The sequence below is a fragment of the Heterocephalus glaber genome, unplaced genomic scaffold (assembly GCF_053883595.1).
Source record: "Heterocephalus glaber isolate CG9 unplaced genomic scaffold, H.glaber_assembly_v1.0 deba00000621, whole genome shotgun sequence".
Classification (NCBI taxonomy): domain Eukaryota; kingdom Metazoa; phylum Chordata; class Mammalia; order Rodentia; family Bathyergidae; genus Heterocephalus; species Heterocephalus glaber.
In genome coordinates this window covers 24,079,859-24,094,977 of record NW_028258153.1, presented here as the reverse complement: position 1 = coordinate 24,094,977, position 15,119 = coordinate 24,079,859, and the positions used below count along the sequence as shown (strand labels likewise).

The 15,119-nt window shown below is 44.6% G+C and overlaps 1 protein-coding gene across 3 annotated transcripts in view; it reads right to left on the bottom strand.

Moving 5' to 3' along the window:
- Window positions 1-23: 23 nt before the first annotated feature.
- Window positions 24-15,119, bottom strand: part of Stra8 (stimulated by retinoic acid 8) — a 28,954-nt gene continuing 13,858 nt past the window's right edge. For 2 of the 3 annotated variants that reach the window (XM_087205896.1, XM_087205895.1), the window contains exons 5-10: window positions 13,627-13,827; window positions 12,363-12,645; window positions 11,189-11,262; window positions 8,921-9,032; window positions 8,457-8,609; window positions 24-204 (exon numbers count right to left, since the gene is read on the bottom strand). In XM_087205896.1, the coding sequence (XP_087062022.1) occupies window positions 130-204; window positions 8,457-8,609; window positions 8,921-9,032; window positions 11,189-11,262; window positions 12,363-12,645; window positions 13,627-13,827 (898 nt within the window). In that variant the 3' untranslated portion in view covers window positions 24-129. The remainder of the gene's footprint in view (window positions 205-8,456; window positions 8,610-8,920; window positions 9,033-11,188; window positions 11,263-12,362; window positions 12,646-13,626; window positions 13,828-15,119) is intronic. The other variant, XM_087205897.1, reaches the window with a different exon arrangement.

Genomic DNA, 15,119 nt, shown 5'->3' with positions numbered 1-15,119 from the left:
AAGCACCAAATGTATAGACTGCTCCAAAGAGTCGCAGAAGGCCAAGGCAGATGTAACCATTGCTGCCAGCATTCAAACTTGCAAACTGCACACCGTCCTCTGACTTCTTCCCTATCCGGCCCTCCTGCATCACAAATCGTCGTCATCAAAGGTCTCCAGGCACCTCAGCAGCAGCATCTCCTCATCAACAGGAGGGGCCCGTTCCTGCAAAACAAATGTGGAAGAAGTCTGAATTCTGATGTAAGTATTCCAGGCAGATAGGAAGGGCCCAGCAGGTTGAGGTGCTCAGCTCTTCCAGTCTCTACAACTGTCACTTCCAGCTTCCAGCCAGGGAATAATGGGGGATGGTACATGCAACACTCTGTGACTTCCAGAAAGGATCTAGCAGAACTGGCTTCTTTTCTACCCTGGAAATTGCCAGGATCCCCTAAGAGAGACAGGGGAAATCTTAGTTTTAGCCAAGTGCCCATCAGTAGAAGACAGTGAACTACACCATGCTACACTCACCAGTCAACATCAGGCAGGTGTTTTGTTTTTTTTTTGGTACTGGGGATTGAACTCGGGTCATTGTGCTTGCACAGCAGGCGGCCAAACCACTGAGCTAAATCCCCAGCCCTAGGCAGGTGCTTTTTTTATAAAAGGAGTGAGGTAACTTTCTATCTCTGGGGTAGATGATAAATAAGCAAAGTGCAAAGCGATGTGTATAGTAGGCTACTACTTGTGTGTAAAAGAATGTACAAACATCTGTAGACTACCCTTGGATAGATGTGCAAGAAACTGGCCGTGGTAGTTGTCTATGGGGAAGGGAATGGAATAGTGAGTGAGGAACAATGGTGGAAAAAGGCTAAGTTTTTATTGAATATCTTTTGCTAATCTTTAGATTTATACCATGCACATGGATTGCCTATTAGTAGATTTTTTTAAAAAAAGAAGCAGCACCATATGTGTTTAGCAATGACCCCAGCTCACCTCTCAGGACTCCCTACCCCTTCCTATAAAAGAGGGTTCCTGGGTTTTTGCTCTTCCTGTCTTTCTCCACCCCAGCAGAAAATGACTCCCAACACAGGTGATTCCCTTCGGAAGTCTCCCTAACCCCAGGCAAACATCTGATGAAAGCGGGATGGAGGGTGACCTCTAGACGGAGAGGTGACCTCTGCTGACCAAGCCTGCCTGCTCTGGAGAAGCATTTCCTACTCCTTGTGCTTTCCTGATGAGGGTGGGAATGGGGATCAGGAGTATAGAGGGGCGAGGGCACGGCTCAGTGACTGCCTGAGGCCTCGGTTGCATCCTCAACATCTCAAAAAAAGTATCAGAAGTGGGATCAGGTGGTTTTTAGGGAAATCACATGGGCTTCTTGTTTAGGATAAGGACAATAGCAAAGACTAAGAAAAGAGGTGCTCAGAGCATAGGGGAATCCAAAAGGCCTAGAGTCCCAGAGGAAAGCAAACCCCAGTATCTGTCACACAAATACTTGAATGTTGTTCACAGTGTTCTAGTTCCTCATCCTGAAAATGGTGTCTGAAGCATTTTGTTAAGCTGCAGATTTCCTGAAAGCAACAGGCTAGGAGAGACGTTTGCTGTTTGGTATTGGTTGCTGAAGTGCATTGAACAGGGTTCCCCACCAAATTCAGGCCCCCTTGGAAAACCATTTGGAGATTCTTTGTAGATGTCATTGGTTAATAGTCTTATGATGAGACTGCCCTGGATTTAGGGTGGGCCCCAAATACAAATGACTGGGACAAAGATGAGAGGGACAAAGAGACACATAGGGGAAGGACATGTGGAGACAGAGGGATGCACTGGAGGACAGGGGATGCTGAGGATTGCCAGAAAGTCCCAGAAGCCAGGAAAATGCATGGAAGCATTTTGGCCTGGTGCTTTCAGAGCCTGTACAGCCCTGTACAGAGCCTGCCAACATCTTAATTTCAGACTTCCAGCCTCCAGAAGTAGGAAGGGAATTGCTGTTGCTTATGGTCATTTGTTAAAGCAGCCCTAAGAAGCCAACACAGGTGCTAGTTTTATCACACCATCTCCAGTGGAGCTGGTGTGGTGGCAGCGAGGTAGAAATGAAATTCAAAAGAGAACGAAAATTTCCCTGTTCCCACCAGAGTCCATGGAAGCTTGAAGCCTCCTGCTCCAGAACCATCTGAAAAGCGTGTTCAAGACAAATTCCAGGACTTCACGCTCATAACACTGAGTGAGGATCTTGTAACATCAAGAATCTGGGTGAGAGGAAGGGGCTTCCAGGCCACCATCCCTCCCACCGCTCCCAGCCCAGAGGTAGGGGCTGCTGAGCTGCCCCTCCCTGCTCCGGGACCAGAGGAAGGGGCTTCCTGGCCACCATCCCTCCTGCTGCTCCCAGCCCACAAGAAAGGGCTTTTGGGTCACCATCCCTACCGCTGCTCCCGGCCCCTGTCCCACCTCACCCAGCTCAGAGGAGGTGATTCTCACAGGCGACAACAGCCCCCACCCCAGTCGAAATGAGAAAACACGTAAATAAGTCTCAAAACCAGACTTCCAGATCACCTACAGCAACCCCAAAGGGAAATGAGATGGAACACTCTGATATTCAACCACCTGGACCCACTGAACTGGCAACAAAAAGGGATCTGGAAAAAATGAAATCAGAAATAATTTCTCAGGTAACAGGAGAAATTGTGCCCCTAGTGCAAGACATGATTAATAAATCTAGAGAGGGGCTCAGGAACATGATGGAATCCCAACATAGGAAACAAATGGAATCCATAAAACAGATGCAAATAGATTTCCAGGACATGAAAAACTCCACTGAAAGTCTACACAGCAGAATGAGCCAATGTGAGGACAGAATTTCAGATATAGAAGATAAGATTGCAATTAGTGACCAGGAAAAGAAAAATTGCTTCAAAATTATGAGGGAACATGAGAAATCAATCCGGCAGCTGCTAGATGATGCAAAGAAGAATAACAAAAAGAAGAATAAGACTGATTGGAGTCAATGAAGAAACAGGAGAGAGTGCAGATGACATAAAAAAATCTCTTCAGAGAAATAATGGCAGAAAACTTCCCAAGCAGGGGAAAAGAACTTGACATACAGATAAGTGAGGCATATAGGACTCCAAATAGCCTTGATCAAAAAAAACCTACACATAGGCATATAAGTGTTAAGATTCCAGAAACTCAACAGAAGAACAAAGTTCTACAAGCAGTTAGAGAAAAGAAAACCAATCACATACAAAGGAAAGCCCATCAGAATCACAGCAAACTTCTCAACACAAACCATCAAGGCAAGAAGAGCTTGGAGTGACATATTCCAAGCTCTAAAAGAAAACAGCCTCCAACCCAGATTGATGTACCCTGCAAAACTATCTTTCAAAATGGATGGAGAAATAAGATACTTTCATGACAAAGAGCACCTTAGGAACTTCATGAATACAAAACCAGCACTCCAGAGAATTTTACACAATATCCAAGGAACAGACATTGAGGATCACAACCCCAGGAAGCAAAGCAGAATGAACCCATCTGGCATGACAAGAAATTAAATGTAAAGGGGGAGAACCCAACAAAAAGAAAAAGTCATGGCAATGACAAGTCAGTATGGTTCAGTTATAACCATCAATGTTAATGGTCTCAATTCACCAATCAAAAGAAATAGACTGGCAGAATGGGTCAAGAAGCAAAATCCAACAATATGCTTCATACAAGAAACACACTTCATTCAAAAGGAAACTCACAGACTGAAAGTTGAAGGGTGGAAAACAATACTGCATGCGACAGGAACCCGAAAAAAAGCAGGACTAGCTATCCTCTTGGCAGATCAAGTAGATTTCAAACCAACACTGATTAAGAGAGATGAAGAAGGGCATCACATCCTTGTAAAGGGAAGAATCCAAGAGGAAGAGATGACAATCATAAATATCTATGCACCAAACACTAGTGCACCCAACTATATAAAACAAATACTAACGGACATGAAAAGTCATATATGCACTAATACAATTGTAGTGGGGGACCTCAACACCCCACTGTCACAAATAGATAGATCAACTAGACTGAAAATAAGTAGTGAAATACTAGAACTCAATCGAACTCTTCAACAAATGAACTCAACAGATGTTTACAGAGTGTTCCACCCCACAAAATCAGAATACACATTCTTCTCAGCTGCACATGGGTCATTCTCAGAAATAGACCACACACTCACACATAGAACATGTTTAAGTAAGTGCAAAGGAATTGAAGTTATCCCCTGTATATTATCAGATCATAGTGTGATGAAATTGGAGATCCATAGCAAAAGAAACTCAAAAAATTTCATAAACACATGGAAATTGAACAACACACTTCTGAATAACCAATGGGTCACAGAGGAAATTAAAGAAGAAATCAGACAGGTCCTCCAATTAAATGACAATGACAATACAACATATCGGAATCTATGGGACACAATGAAAGCAGTCTTATGAGGGAAATTCATAGCAGTGAATAGGCATATTAGGAAAACAGAAAGAGCCCAATTAAACAACCTGATGCTGGACCTCAAGCTTCTAGAAAAAGAAGAGCAGGACAACCCCAAAGCTCATACAAGGGAGGAAATTATAAAGATCAGAGGAGAAATCAATGCAATGGAGACTCAGAGAACAATACAAAAAAATCAATGAAGCCAAGAGTTGGTTCTTCGAAAGAATCAACAAAATTGATAAACCCTTAGCCAACCTTGTCAGAAAAAGGAAAGAAAAGGCCCAAATCCATGCAATTAGGAATGAAAAGGGTGAAATTACAACAGACCCAGCAGAAATCCAGAGGATCATCAATACCTACTTCGAGAACCTATACGCCAATAAGATGGGCAACACAGAAGAAATAGACAGATTCCTAGATACATATGAATTACCAAAGTTGAACGAAGAAGACCTAAAAATTCTGAACAACCCAATATCAACCAATGAAATTGGAAATGTAATTAAAAACTTATCAACTAAGAAAAGCCCAGGCCCTGATGGCTTCATTGCTGAATTCTATAAGACATTTAGAGAGGAACTACTGCCACTACTGTTTAAACTCTTCAATGAAACTGAAAGGGAAGCAGTACTCCCAAATTCATTCCTGGAAGCAAGCATCACCTTGATCCCCAAAGCAGAGAAAGACCCAACTGAGAAGGAGAACTATAGGCCAATCTCACTAATGAACATAGATGCAAAAATCCTTAATAAGATAAAGGCAAACAGAATGCAGAAGATCATCAAGAAGATCATGCACCTTGATCAAGTGGGATTCATCCCAGGGATGTAGGAATGGTTCAATATATGCAAATCAATCAATGTAATACACTATATCAGTAGACTCAAGGACAAAAACCATATGATTATCTCCATAGACACAGAAAAAGCATTTGACAAAATCCAACATGCATTTATGATAAAAACCCTACAAAAAATTGCAATAGATGGTCTCTACCTCAAACTGATAGAAGCCATCTATGAAAAACCAACAGCCAATATCATACTAAATGGTCAAAAACTGAAATCCTTCACACTAAAATCAGGAACAAGACAAGGATGTCCACTGTCACCACTCTTGTTCAATATAGTTCTGGAAACACTAGCCACGGCAATTAAACAAGAGAAAGAAATAAAAGGAATAAAGATAGGAAATGAAGAAGTCAAACTGTCATTATTTGCAGATGACATGATACTCTATATAGAAGACCCCAAGAATGCCACCAAAAGTCTTCTAGACTTAATAACCAAATTCAGTCAAGTAGCTGGTTACAAGGTCAACACACAAAAGTCAATAGCTTTCCTCTACACCAATGACAGACTCACTGAGAGAGAAATAGGGCAAATAATTCCTTTCACAATAGCATCCAAAAAACTGAAATACCTAGGAATCAACCTAACGAAAGAAATCAAAGACCTCTTCTCTGAAAACTATGGCACTCTGAAAAGAGAGATTGAAGATGATATCAGAAAATGGACAGACATCCCCTGCTCCTGGGTAGGAAGGATTAATATAGTGAAAATGGCCATACTTCCAAAACTGCTATATAGATTTAATGCAATTCCAATTGAGATCCCAGCAGCATACTTCATCAACCTTGAGAAAACAATCCAAAAATTCATTTGGAACAAGAAGAGACCCAGAATATCAAAAGCAATTCTAGGTAACAGAGACATGGCAGGGAGTATCACAATCCCCAACCTGCAACTCTACTACAAAGCTACTGTGATAAAAACAGCATGATACTGGCAAAGAAACAGACCTGAGGACCAGCAGAGCAGATTAGAAGATTCAGAAACAACGCCAGACACACTCAGCCATCTCATCTTTGATAAAGGAGCCAAACACCCTCACTGGAGGAAAGATAGCCTCTTTAATAAACGGTGCTGGAAAAATTGGGGTTCAACTTGCCAAACATTAAAACTAGACCTGTATCTCTCACCATGCACTAAACTAAAATCAAAATGGATTCAAGATCTCAATATTAAAATAGAAACTCTGAACCAGTTGGAACAGAGGTTAGGTAGAACCCTTGAAGACATCAGTGTAGGAAAAGATTTTAAGAACAAAACCTCAGTGGCCTGTGAGCTAGCACAAACAATCAACAAGTGGGATCTCTTCTTATTAAAAGGCTTCTGCAGAGCAAGAGAAACCACCAGCAGTGTGAAGAGACAACCCACAGTGTGGGAAAAAATCTTCACCTGCTCTTCCTCAGACAAAGGTCTACTATCTCGAATCTATAAAGAACTTAAAAAGATCAGACCTCCCAAATTTAAAGACCCAATCCGAAAATGGGCATCTGAAATGAACAGACATTTCTCAGACAAGGAAGTAGAAATAGCAAATAAATACATGAAAAAATGTTCAACATCACTGGTCATTCGAGAGATGCAAATGAAAACAATGCTGAGATTCCACTTCACTCCAGAAAGAATGGCTGCTATCATGAAATCCACCAATAACAAATGCTGGTGGGGATGTGGGGAAAGAGGAACCCTGCTCCACTTCTGGTGGGAGTGTAGACTGGTGCAACCACTGTGGAAATCAGTATGGATATACCTGAAAGAACTAGGACTGGAGGTCCCATTTGACCCTGCTATTCCACTGCTGGGGATCTTACCCAAAGAATTAAAAGAATCATACCACAGTGATATATGGGCACCCATGTTCATAGCAGCACAGTTCGTAATAGCTAAAACTTGGAAACAGCCCAAATGCCCATCAACTGAAGACTGGATAAAGAAAATGTGGTTTTTTAATTAAAATGGAGTATTATCCAGCCATAAAAAATGAGAAATTAGAGACATTTATAGCTAAGTGGATGCACATTGAGGTGATATTCTTATGTGAAATAAATAGGACACACATATATAAATACTGAAGAGCTTCTCTCGTGTGAGAAACTGAAAGTGTAAACAAGGACTAAAATGTATAATAGGTGTGAAATAGGAAGAAAAGGGGCAAAGGGGAAGGAATTGGGAGGGCTAGGGGAAAGGATAGAAGGGAATGGGATTAATATGAGAAAGTGGAAAAATAGGAACAAAATCTTTGTAAATAGGGAGGAATGGAGGGGTTTAAGGGAGGGCTGGGCAAGGGTGAAAAATAAGAACCAAGAGAGATTATGTAAAGGTGCAAATTTCCAATGATGAATGTCATTATGTTGTATACCTAAGATGTACCAATGATTAGAATGAATAATCGATAATGCAAAATAGGAAGTAAAGGTCCAAAGGGGTAGGGGTAGTGGGAGGGGCAGGGGAAAGCAAAGAAGGGAAAGGAAAAATGATGAGAAATGGAAAAAATGGAAATAAAGTCTTTGTAAATAGGGAAGGGTGGAGGGGGTGAAGGGAGGGCTAGGAATGGGGAAAAAATAAGAACCAAGATGCATCATGTAAAGGTACAATTCCCAGTGAGAAATGTAACTGTGTTGTATACCTACAATGTACCAATAAAAGAATTTAATTATAATAAAAAAAGAATCTGGGTGATTCCTGGGAATGCTGAAATTCAAGGCCCCTGGCTTTATGTGAACACCAGTCTCTGCTTGTTCATTGTTCTCAGCCTTACGTGGAGAAAGGAAGAGGTGAAAGCAAAAATCATCCCTTTAATTGGTTCTCAAACTTGATAAAGTGGACAAATAGAGCTGATTCTGACAAAAAAAGAGAGGGGCAGATGGTACAGGGTGGGCACCCCAAGATTGGTGGGACGTGGAGAGTGAACTGCAGGGCCAGGGGCTGACCCCAGAGGGGATTCCAAGTGGTCTCAGCCAGGGGGAATGAGGAATTAGTGGGCAAGAGCTAAACCATACCTTGGCCTATTGAAAAGTTGCTCTAATTGTTTTAGATGAACATTTTCCACTTTGTAGTTTACCTTTGAAAAACTGGTTGTATTTTCACTAAATCATCATCAGAGAAAATCTGTGACATGCTGTGAATCTGAAAGGGCCTCCGGGCTGCTGGCTAAGATACTCTTACCTTAGGAGCTTCAGGAACGGATTTCTTAGCCAAGACCCCCACAGCTGTGTCATCATAAGCTGCAGTGTCGGCTTTTGGGGAGCAGAAATTATCCTTCAAAAGTTGACCCCAAATATTCCCGCAGGGTCTCAGAAGATGATGAAACAGCTCAGCCTTTTGGAAAGATGTTGCCAAACATTTACAAATGCCCCTGGGATCTGCTCTCTGCTTCAAAGGGGTCCCAGTTAAAATCTGCCCCAAGGACATCCCTCTGCCTTTTTCCTCAGTTTCCCTGATGCCTTCTGTTCCACAGGAGGCATTAGGCTGACAATGACCATCCACAGAGCAGGCCAGAAAGAAGGAGAATGGTCTGCCCAGTGCCCCTCAGGAGGTGGTGAGGATGAGGGTTGCAGGGGCCATCAAGGGCCCTTTCTGGCATCCTAAAGTGGGTGGTCAGGGGTCCCCCTGCATCCTCTCTGTCCTACCTGTTTTAATTGAGTGTTAACACAGCAAAGGCCCTCCAAAAAATCGATGATCTGCAGGTAGAACTGTAACTTTTTCTCTGAGTTTTCTGGGTCGAAGCCAGCAAACACTGAACTGGCAACAGAAAAAGCAGAGTCAGAAAGTATTTAGGATGCTAACGTTTCACCTTTGGTTGCTGCCACCCCTCCACCTCCAAAATGTTTGGACTATAGTGTGAGTTGAGCATTTCTAGACCTCTGGTGGAATTCCTGGACAGCACAGTTCTTCCCAAGAGGCCTATGCTGCCTCTGTTTCTGTGTCCTGTCCGGGACCCGTGGAAAAAGTGAGGATGTGGTGAGACTGGCTCTTGTGCCCTGGCCTCCAAGACAAGGGAGCAAGGATCTCCTCGAGTTCTCGGGCCACAGCAATGCTCCCCACTCTGGGTCCACCTGCAGCTCCGTGGAGGCTCAGGAAGCACACTGTACATTCAGAGTTCAGGCCCACAGGTAGCCCCACTCAGTGTGTCCAACATGGAGCTCAGGTCCTGGTGCAGAAAGGAGGTGGTATTTCAGGCTCCTTTCTCACCATGTTCCAGGGACAAGGGGAGCAGCTGAGTGTGACTGGGGCCTCAGCACAGCACTGTGGGCCACAGAGGGCAGTTGACCTTTTGTACCCGCTTTCTCCTGGGATGAGGTCCCACAGCCAGCCTAGAAACCTCCCAGTAGCAACCACTGCCTTTTCTAGGGAGAACAGGTAAAGAATTTTTAATAGGTTGTTTTGGCTCCACCAGCTGGGTAGGGAGTTCCAAATACTGCTTAGTCATTACACACTGGCAACCCCCATCCAAGTTGTGTTTGCAGCCTCAGCCCAGTGCAGAAGTAGGAATCCCAGCTGCCAGCCAGCTGCAGCAAAATTACACTCTGCATACAGCTGAGAGGAACATGAGATGGCTCTAGAGAGGACACAGCCTCCTCTGTTGATCTCAGGGCTCCCCAAGTCTCGCTAGGCCTGGGTGAGGCAGGGGCTTGGAGGAACAAAGGCTGGGGTCTGGGCTGCCTGAAGCTCTGCTTAAAGTCATCTGGATCCCTGTGGCCACATCTTTAGGGTGAGCCAAAAGCTAGGCTCCCATGGAGGACAATAGAGTCACTTGGGTCCCAAGGATGTGAATGTCACTCTTACTCCCAAGACAGAGACACTAAATGTTCAGGCTTCTTTTCAGCCCAGACACCAGCACAATATCTGAAGAGCTGTCCATTCAAGTCAGGACATCACAGGTTTTCAAGGATCAGCCAGGGAATTCTTAGGTTGGCATCCTAGGTTGGCTTTTCAGAGGAAGTGCTCCTGGGGTATAAGGATGGGTCCAGCCACTTCTTGTTTTAAATATTCTCAGATCCTGTTTTTTTGAGTACCAGGGATTGAACTCAGGTCCTTGCACTTGCAGGGCAGGCAGTGGAACCACTGAGCTAAATCCCTGGCTCTCAGATCCTGTTTTGTCTTCTTGCCTCATGGGTCAGCCACCCCTCCTCTGTGCCTTCCAAACCCATTCCCAGGCAGCCTTCCTCCCTGGTGTGGCTCAGAGTCTCCATTAGGTACAGGGCACAGGCCTGTTTCCATGTTGGCCCAGGTTCTCTGTGTTCCAGAGCCCCCTGCCCTCTTCTGCCAGACTGACAGCTATGACTGGCCCATGGGCTGCCTGGTCCTGGCTGCTATAGATGGAATGTTTGTGCCCCCTCCTCCCAGGTGACAGCATTAGGAGGTGGACAGGTTGACCCCCTTACAAAAGAGGCCCTAGAAAGACCTGGTTATATTGAGAAAGTGCCATCTACTAACTCTGAATCTACTGGCACCTTGATCTTGAGCTGTGATCAATAAATGTTTGTTGTTTATCTGTCACCTGGTTGGTGGTGTTTTCTCTAACAGCAGACTTAACAGCAGGGCAGTAGCAGCTCTACGCAGGGATAAGCAAGACCAAGACACACCAGGAAAACAGGGCAAAGAGAGGATATGCCACCACCTTAAGCTGATTACCTAGGCCAGGATGGAAGAATTTTCTCCTCTGAGAGTGTCCCCAGAAATGTCATCCCCCAGGAGATGGCACAATCCTAGCACCAGCCCAAAAAACACAAAAAAAGAGGATCCCTAAGAATTTCCACTGAATTCTGTGCCCATCCAGGGGCTGCAGAGGACAGGCTGAAAAATATTCCTGACGGAGTACACATACACACACACACACACAACCTCACACCCACTCTCACATTTGCACATGCATACTTGCACACTGCCTTCCTCACCTGGGGTCAGATGTACTTGGAATTTCACTTTTATCAAGGAAACTTGCCACATCGAAGGCATCTTCAAGGAGGACCTGGAAAAAAGCACAAAACTTCGTGTGTCAGAAACAGTTTAGCAATTTTATGCTTGTTCAAGGCTGCTGGGGCAGAGAGAAGTGGAAAGGCTCCCTCTCTGTGCACTGAATCCTGAAAGGACATGCGTGTCAAAGCCGGGGCCAAAGGCAGAGTCAGTGCTCAGGGATCTTCCCATGGGGTAGAAGCAGTCTTCCAGGACTCTGCTAACTCCAGAAGAGCTGTGGTTGGCCTGCTTCCATCACAGCGCAGGATGACTTCTTTTTATTTATTTATTTATTTATTTGGTATGGGGGATCAAACTTGGGTCCTTGTGCTTTCGAGGCAGGCAGTGGAACCACTGAGCTAAATACCCAGCCCTAGGATGACTTGTAACAACACCCAAAACCATAGACCATGGCTACTCTCACTACTCAAGAGCTGAGAAATGCATGGATAGCAGACACTGGTTGCTTCTTCTTTATTGCGTTAACACAATGCTCTCTGCATGGAAACTGGCTCCTCCTCAAGGACTGGGCCTGAGTAGTCCTCAGGTAATCCTCTTTGGATTACCAATCACTGGTTTAGTAAAATGGTAATCTGGTCAATCCTGGCCAATAACAGTGGAGGAGAGGTACGGTGGAAGTTTCTGGAAAGTTTTTCCTTGACTGAGAAAGAGCCTTCACAAGAACTCCTCCTATCTCTAGCTGGTGAAAAGGAGGCTTGATTGCTCCAGGGAAGGCGGAGAAACTGGCCCTAAAATGAAGAAAGTCAGAGAGAAGGGAGGAACCTCAATCTGAGGGGATATCATTGGGCAACTGGACTGACCTGGACCTCCTTGGACTTGAGGTTTAATAATCAAGTCACTGGCAGCCAAGAGTCCCATGATAGACCTTGGCTCCCATAGTGCCATGGAAAGGCCAGGTTGCTGACAGTAGAAGAGGAAGTGCTGTCTGGTGGTCATGGAGATGATGCTGAGAAAAATCAGAAGACTATGTGTGACCCGATTCCAAATGGCTCCTCAAACTCACTAAATGACCCTAGCAAAGCTTGGGATCCCCAGGGCCAAGGGTGAAAGAATTGTTCCTGTCACACTCTGGGTCACCCCACAGGGTCTGCTCACCTCTTCCTGGGTGGAGACCAGTGAGGAGCTGGCTCCTTGGCTGTCCACACCGCTGTCCTTCATGCTGTCCTCAGCGAATGCCTGCTGCGGGCTGGTGCCCAGGTCCAGGAGGCCACTGTGCTGCTGGATCCAGGCCTGCAGGACGCTGGCCTTCCTGTCCTCAGAGAGTGTCTGCCACAGGTGGGAGATGGCTGCCGAGATGACAGGCTGGGAAGCCATCCGTGAGGAGACGATGCCGTTCTGAATTAGCAGGTCCATCGTCTGCTTGTAGAAGTTGAGATACCTGGAACGGAAGTGGCACCAGCTCTTGGGATTCAGTTCATGGCCACGGCCCCCTGTGGCTCCCAGTGGATCAGCCTTAAAGCTCTGTGACCTCTGACTCTTAGAGGACAGAAGCCACTTTGGGGGCCATGAAGCACCTAGGTTTGTGCTTGGGATCCCTGCAGTGGCTGGCTCAGCTGTCCTCCCATAGGAAAATGCCATGCAATTCTGTGCCATGAGTGCACCTTTCTATTAGGACCCCTACCTTAATACAGGGCTGTGGGCCAGGCTCAGCCAGAGACTGGGTTTTCTCCTATTGGGCCAAGGCCTCCGTAAGCCACATGGCTGCTGAGGGTCTTGGAGCCATGCAGAAAGCAATGGCAAAGGAAAACATTCACCTTCCTTCCTTCTTCCCTCCCTCTGCCTGTTGTCTCTCCTCCCTCCCTTCCTCTCTTTCCCCATCCTTCTTGTACTAGGGATTGAACCCAGGGCCTTCACACTGAGTTACATTCCTTGTCCTTTTTTAATATTTTTATTGTGAGACAAGGTCTCACTAAGTTACCCAGGCTGGTCTTGAGCTTGCAATCCTCCTGCCTCAGCTTCCCAGGATGCTGGGATTACAGGCATGAACCACCACACCTGACTTGTCTTTCTTTCTATAACACCAACTGTGATGCTCAAAGCAGACTTGTGGAGCTTGAGTGGTGGTGGTAGGCAGAGGCTTAACCCTTGGAACACAATCAACACCCCCATCCACCCCAAATAAACACCCAGTCTAAATTAAAAACAGTGTTTTTGCCATACAAATGCAGCTTAGTGACTTTATGTCTAGACCGGGAGTTGACCCTGTCCTGAGCCCCTCCTGTGGAAACTCCAGAGTGTCGAGAACTCAGCGCCTGGTCAGATCATGTATGGAGGCTACAGGGATCACAGCTGTAGCCCGTGTCCCATCCCCACAGGAGCTCCTCTGTTGCACAAAACCACCCCACCCAGCTGTTCACACCGCTCAAATTCCAGGAGGTCTGGTGGTGAAGTGCTTAGGGAGTGTACAAGATCCATTTGTTTCCCCTCTTCCTCTTCCTCTGCCTCTTCTTGGTTTTCCTCTTCCTCTTCTTCACCTTCTTCCTCTTCTACACCCTTCTCGACTCCCTCAGTTGGGTGCCAGGGGAAGGAGCCATTCTGAAGAAAACTATCTGAGATCAAACTGGGGGAGAAATCAGGAATGAGACAGTACTGTAGACAACAACCCCCAGTGAAAACAGAAATTCTCAACATGTTTTAGCAACAGTATATATAATCCAGCCACATATATGTACATAAGTATGTTGTGCCCAAATGGTCTTGCTCCTAGGCAAGACAGCTGGTTCAATGTTTAAAAAAGCAATTGATGGGCCTGGGGATTTAGCTCAGTGGTTCTGCTGCCTGCCTCGCAAGAGCAAGGTCCCGAGTTCAATCCCTGGTACCAAAAAAAAAAAAAACCAATTGATGCAATTCACCACATCAACACACTAAAGAAGAAAAATCATGATTGTCTCAGTAGATGCAGAGTAGATGCAGAGAGATAACTGATAAAATCAACATCAATTTTATGATAAGAATGCTCAGCACACAAAGAATAGAAGGCAACTTCCTTCACCCAATCAAGGCTATCTCCAAAAGGCTACAGCTGACACCATACTTAATGGTAAAATACTCAGTATTTTCTCCCTAAAACCAGGAGTAAAAAGAGGATGTGCATTCTTACCACTTCTACTCAGGATCACACTTGAGGTTCTAGCCAGTCCAATAAGGCAAGAAAAAGAATTAAAATTTAGTATGCAGATTGGAAAGGAAGAAGTAAAGATGTCTATTTGCAGACAATGTGATTATGTGGAAAATTCCAAAGAATGTGCAAACATATGACTATAATAAGGGGACTTAGCAAAGTTTCATTGCACAGAAATAAATATTATTTCAATGAGAATAGTGGTTACCAAAGTGTGGAAAGTGTGTGGATGCACAGGGATGAAGGGGGGAGAGAGAGGAGCGGGGATGCAAATGAACAGGAAGAATAACTTCTGATGTTCTCTAGGATAATTATAGCTGACAAAGTAGCTAATAGAGAAGATCTTCAGTATTCTCAACACAAACAAATGGTAAATAAATGTCGGAGATGATATGCTAATTGTTCTGATCTGATAATTACATAGTTTATCAAGTACTGAAGTGTCATATTGTACTCATAAATATCTATAATTATTATGAGTAATTAAAATATATGTTAAAAAAGTTTATATACTAGAAATGAAATAAAAAACCCATTATTTACAGTAGTACCAAAAAAATGAAATAATTAAGTTTAAACCAAAAGCTTAATCTGTATTTTTTAAAAAAGAGTAGGTTGGACTCATTAACATCTGTCAATTTTGCTGTTCAGAACACATTTTAAAACAACACTGCATGACAGCTGGGAGTGGTGGCACACGCCTGTAATCTCAGCACGCGGGGGGCTGAGGC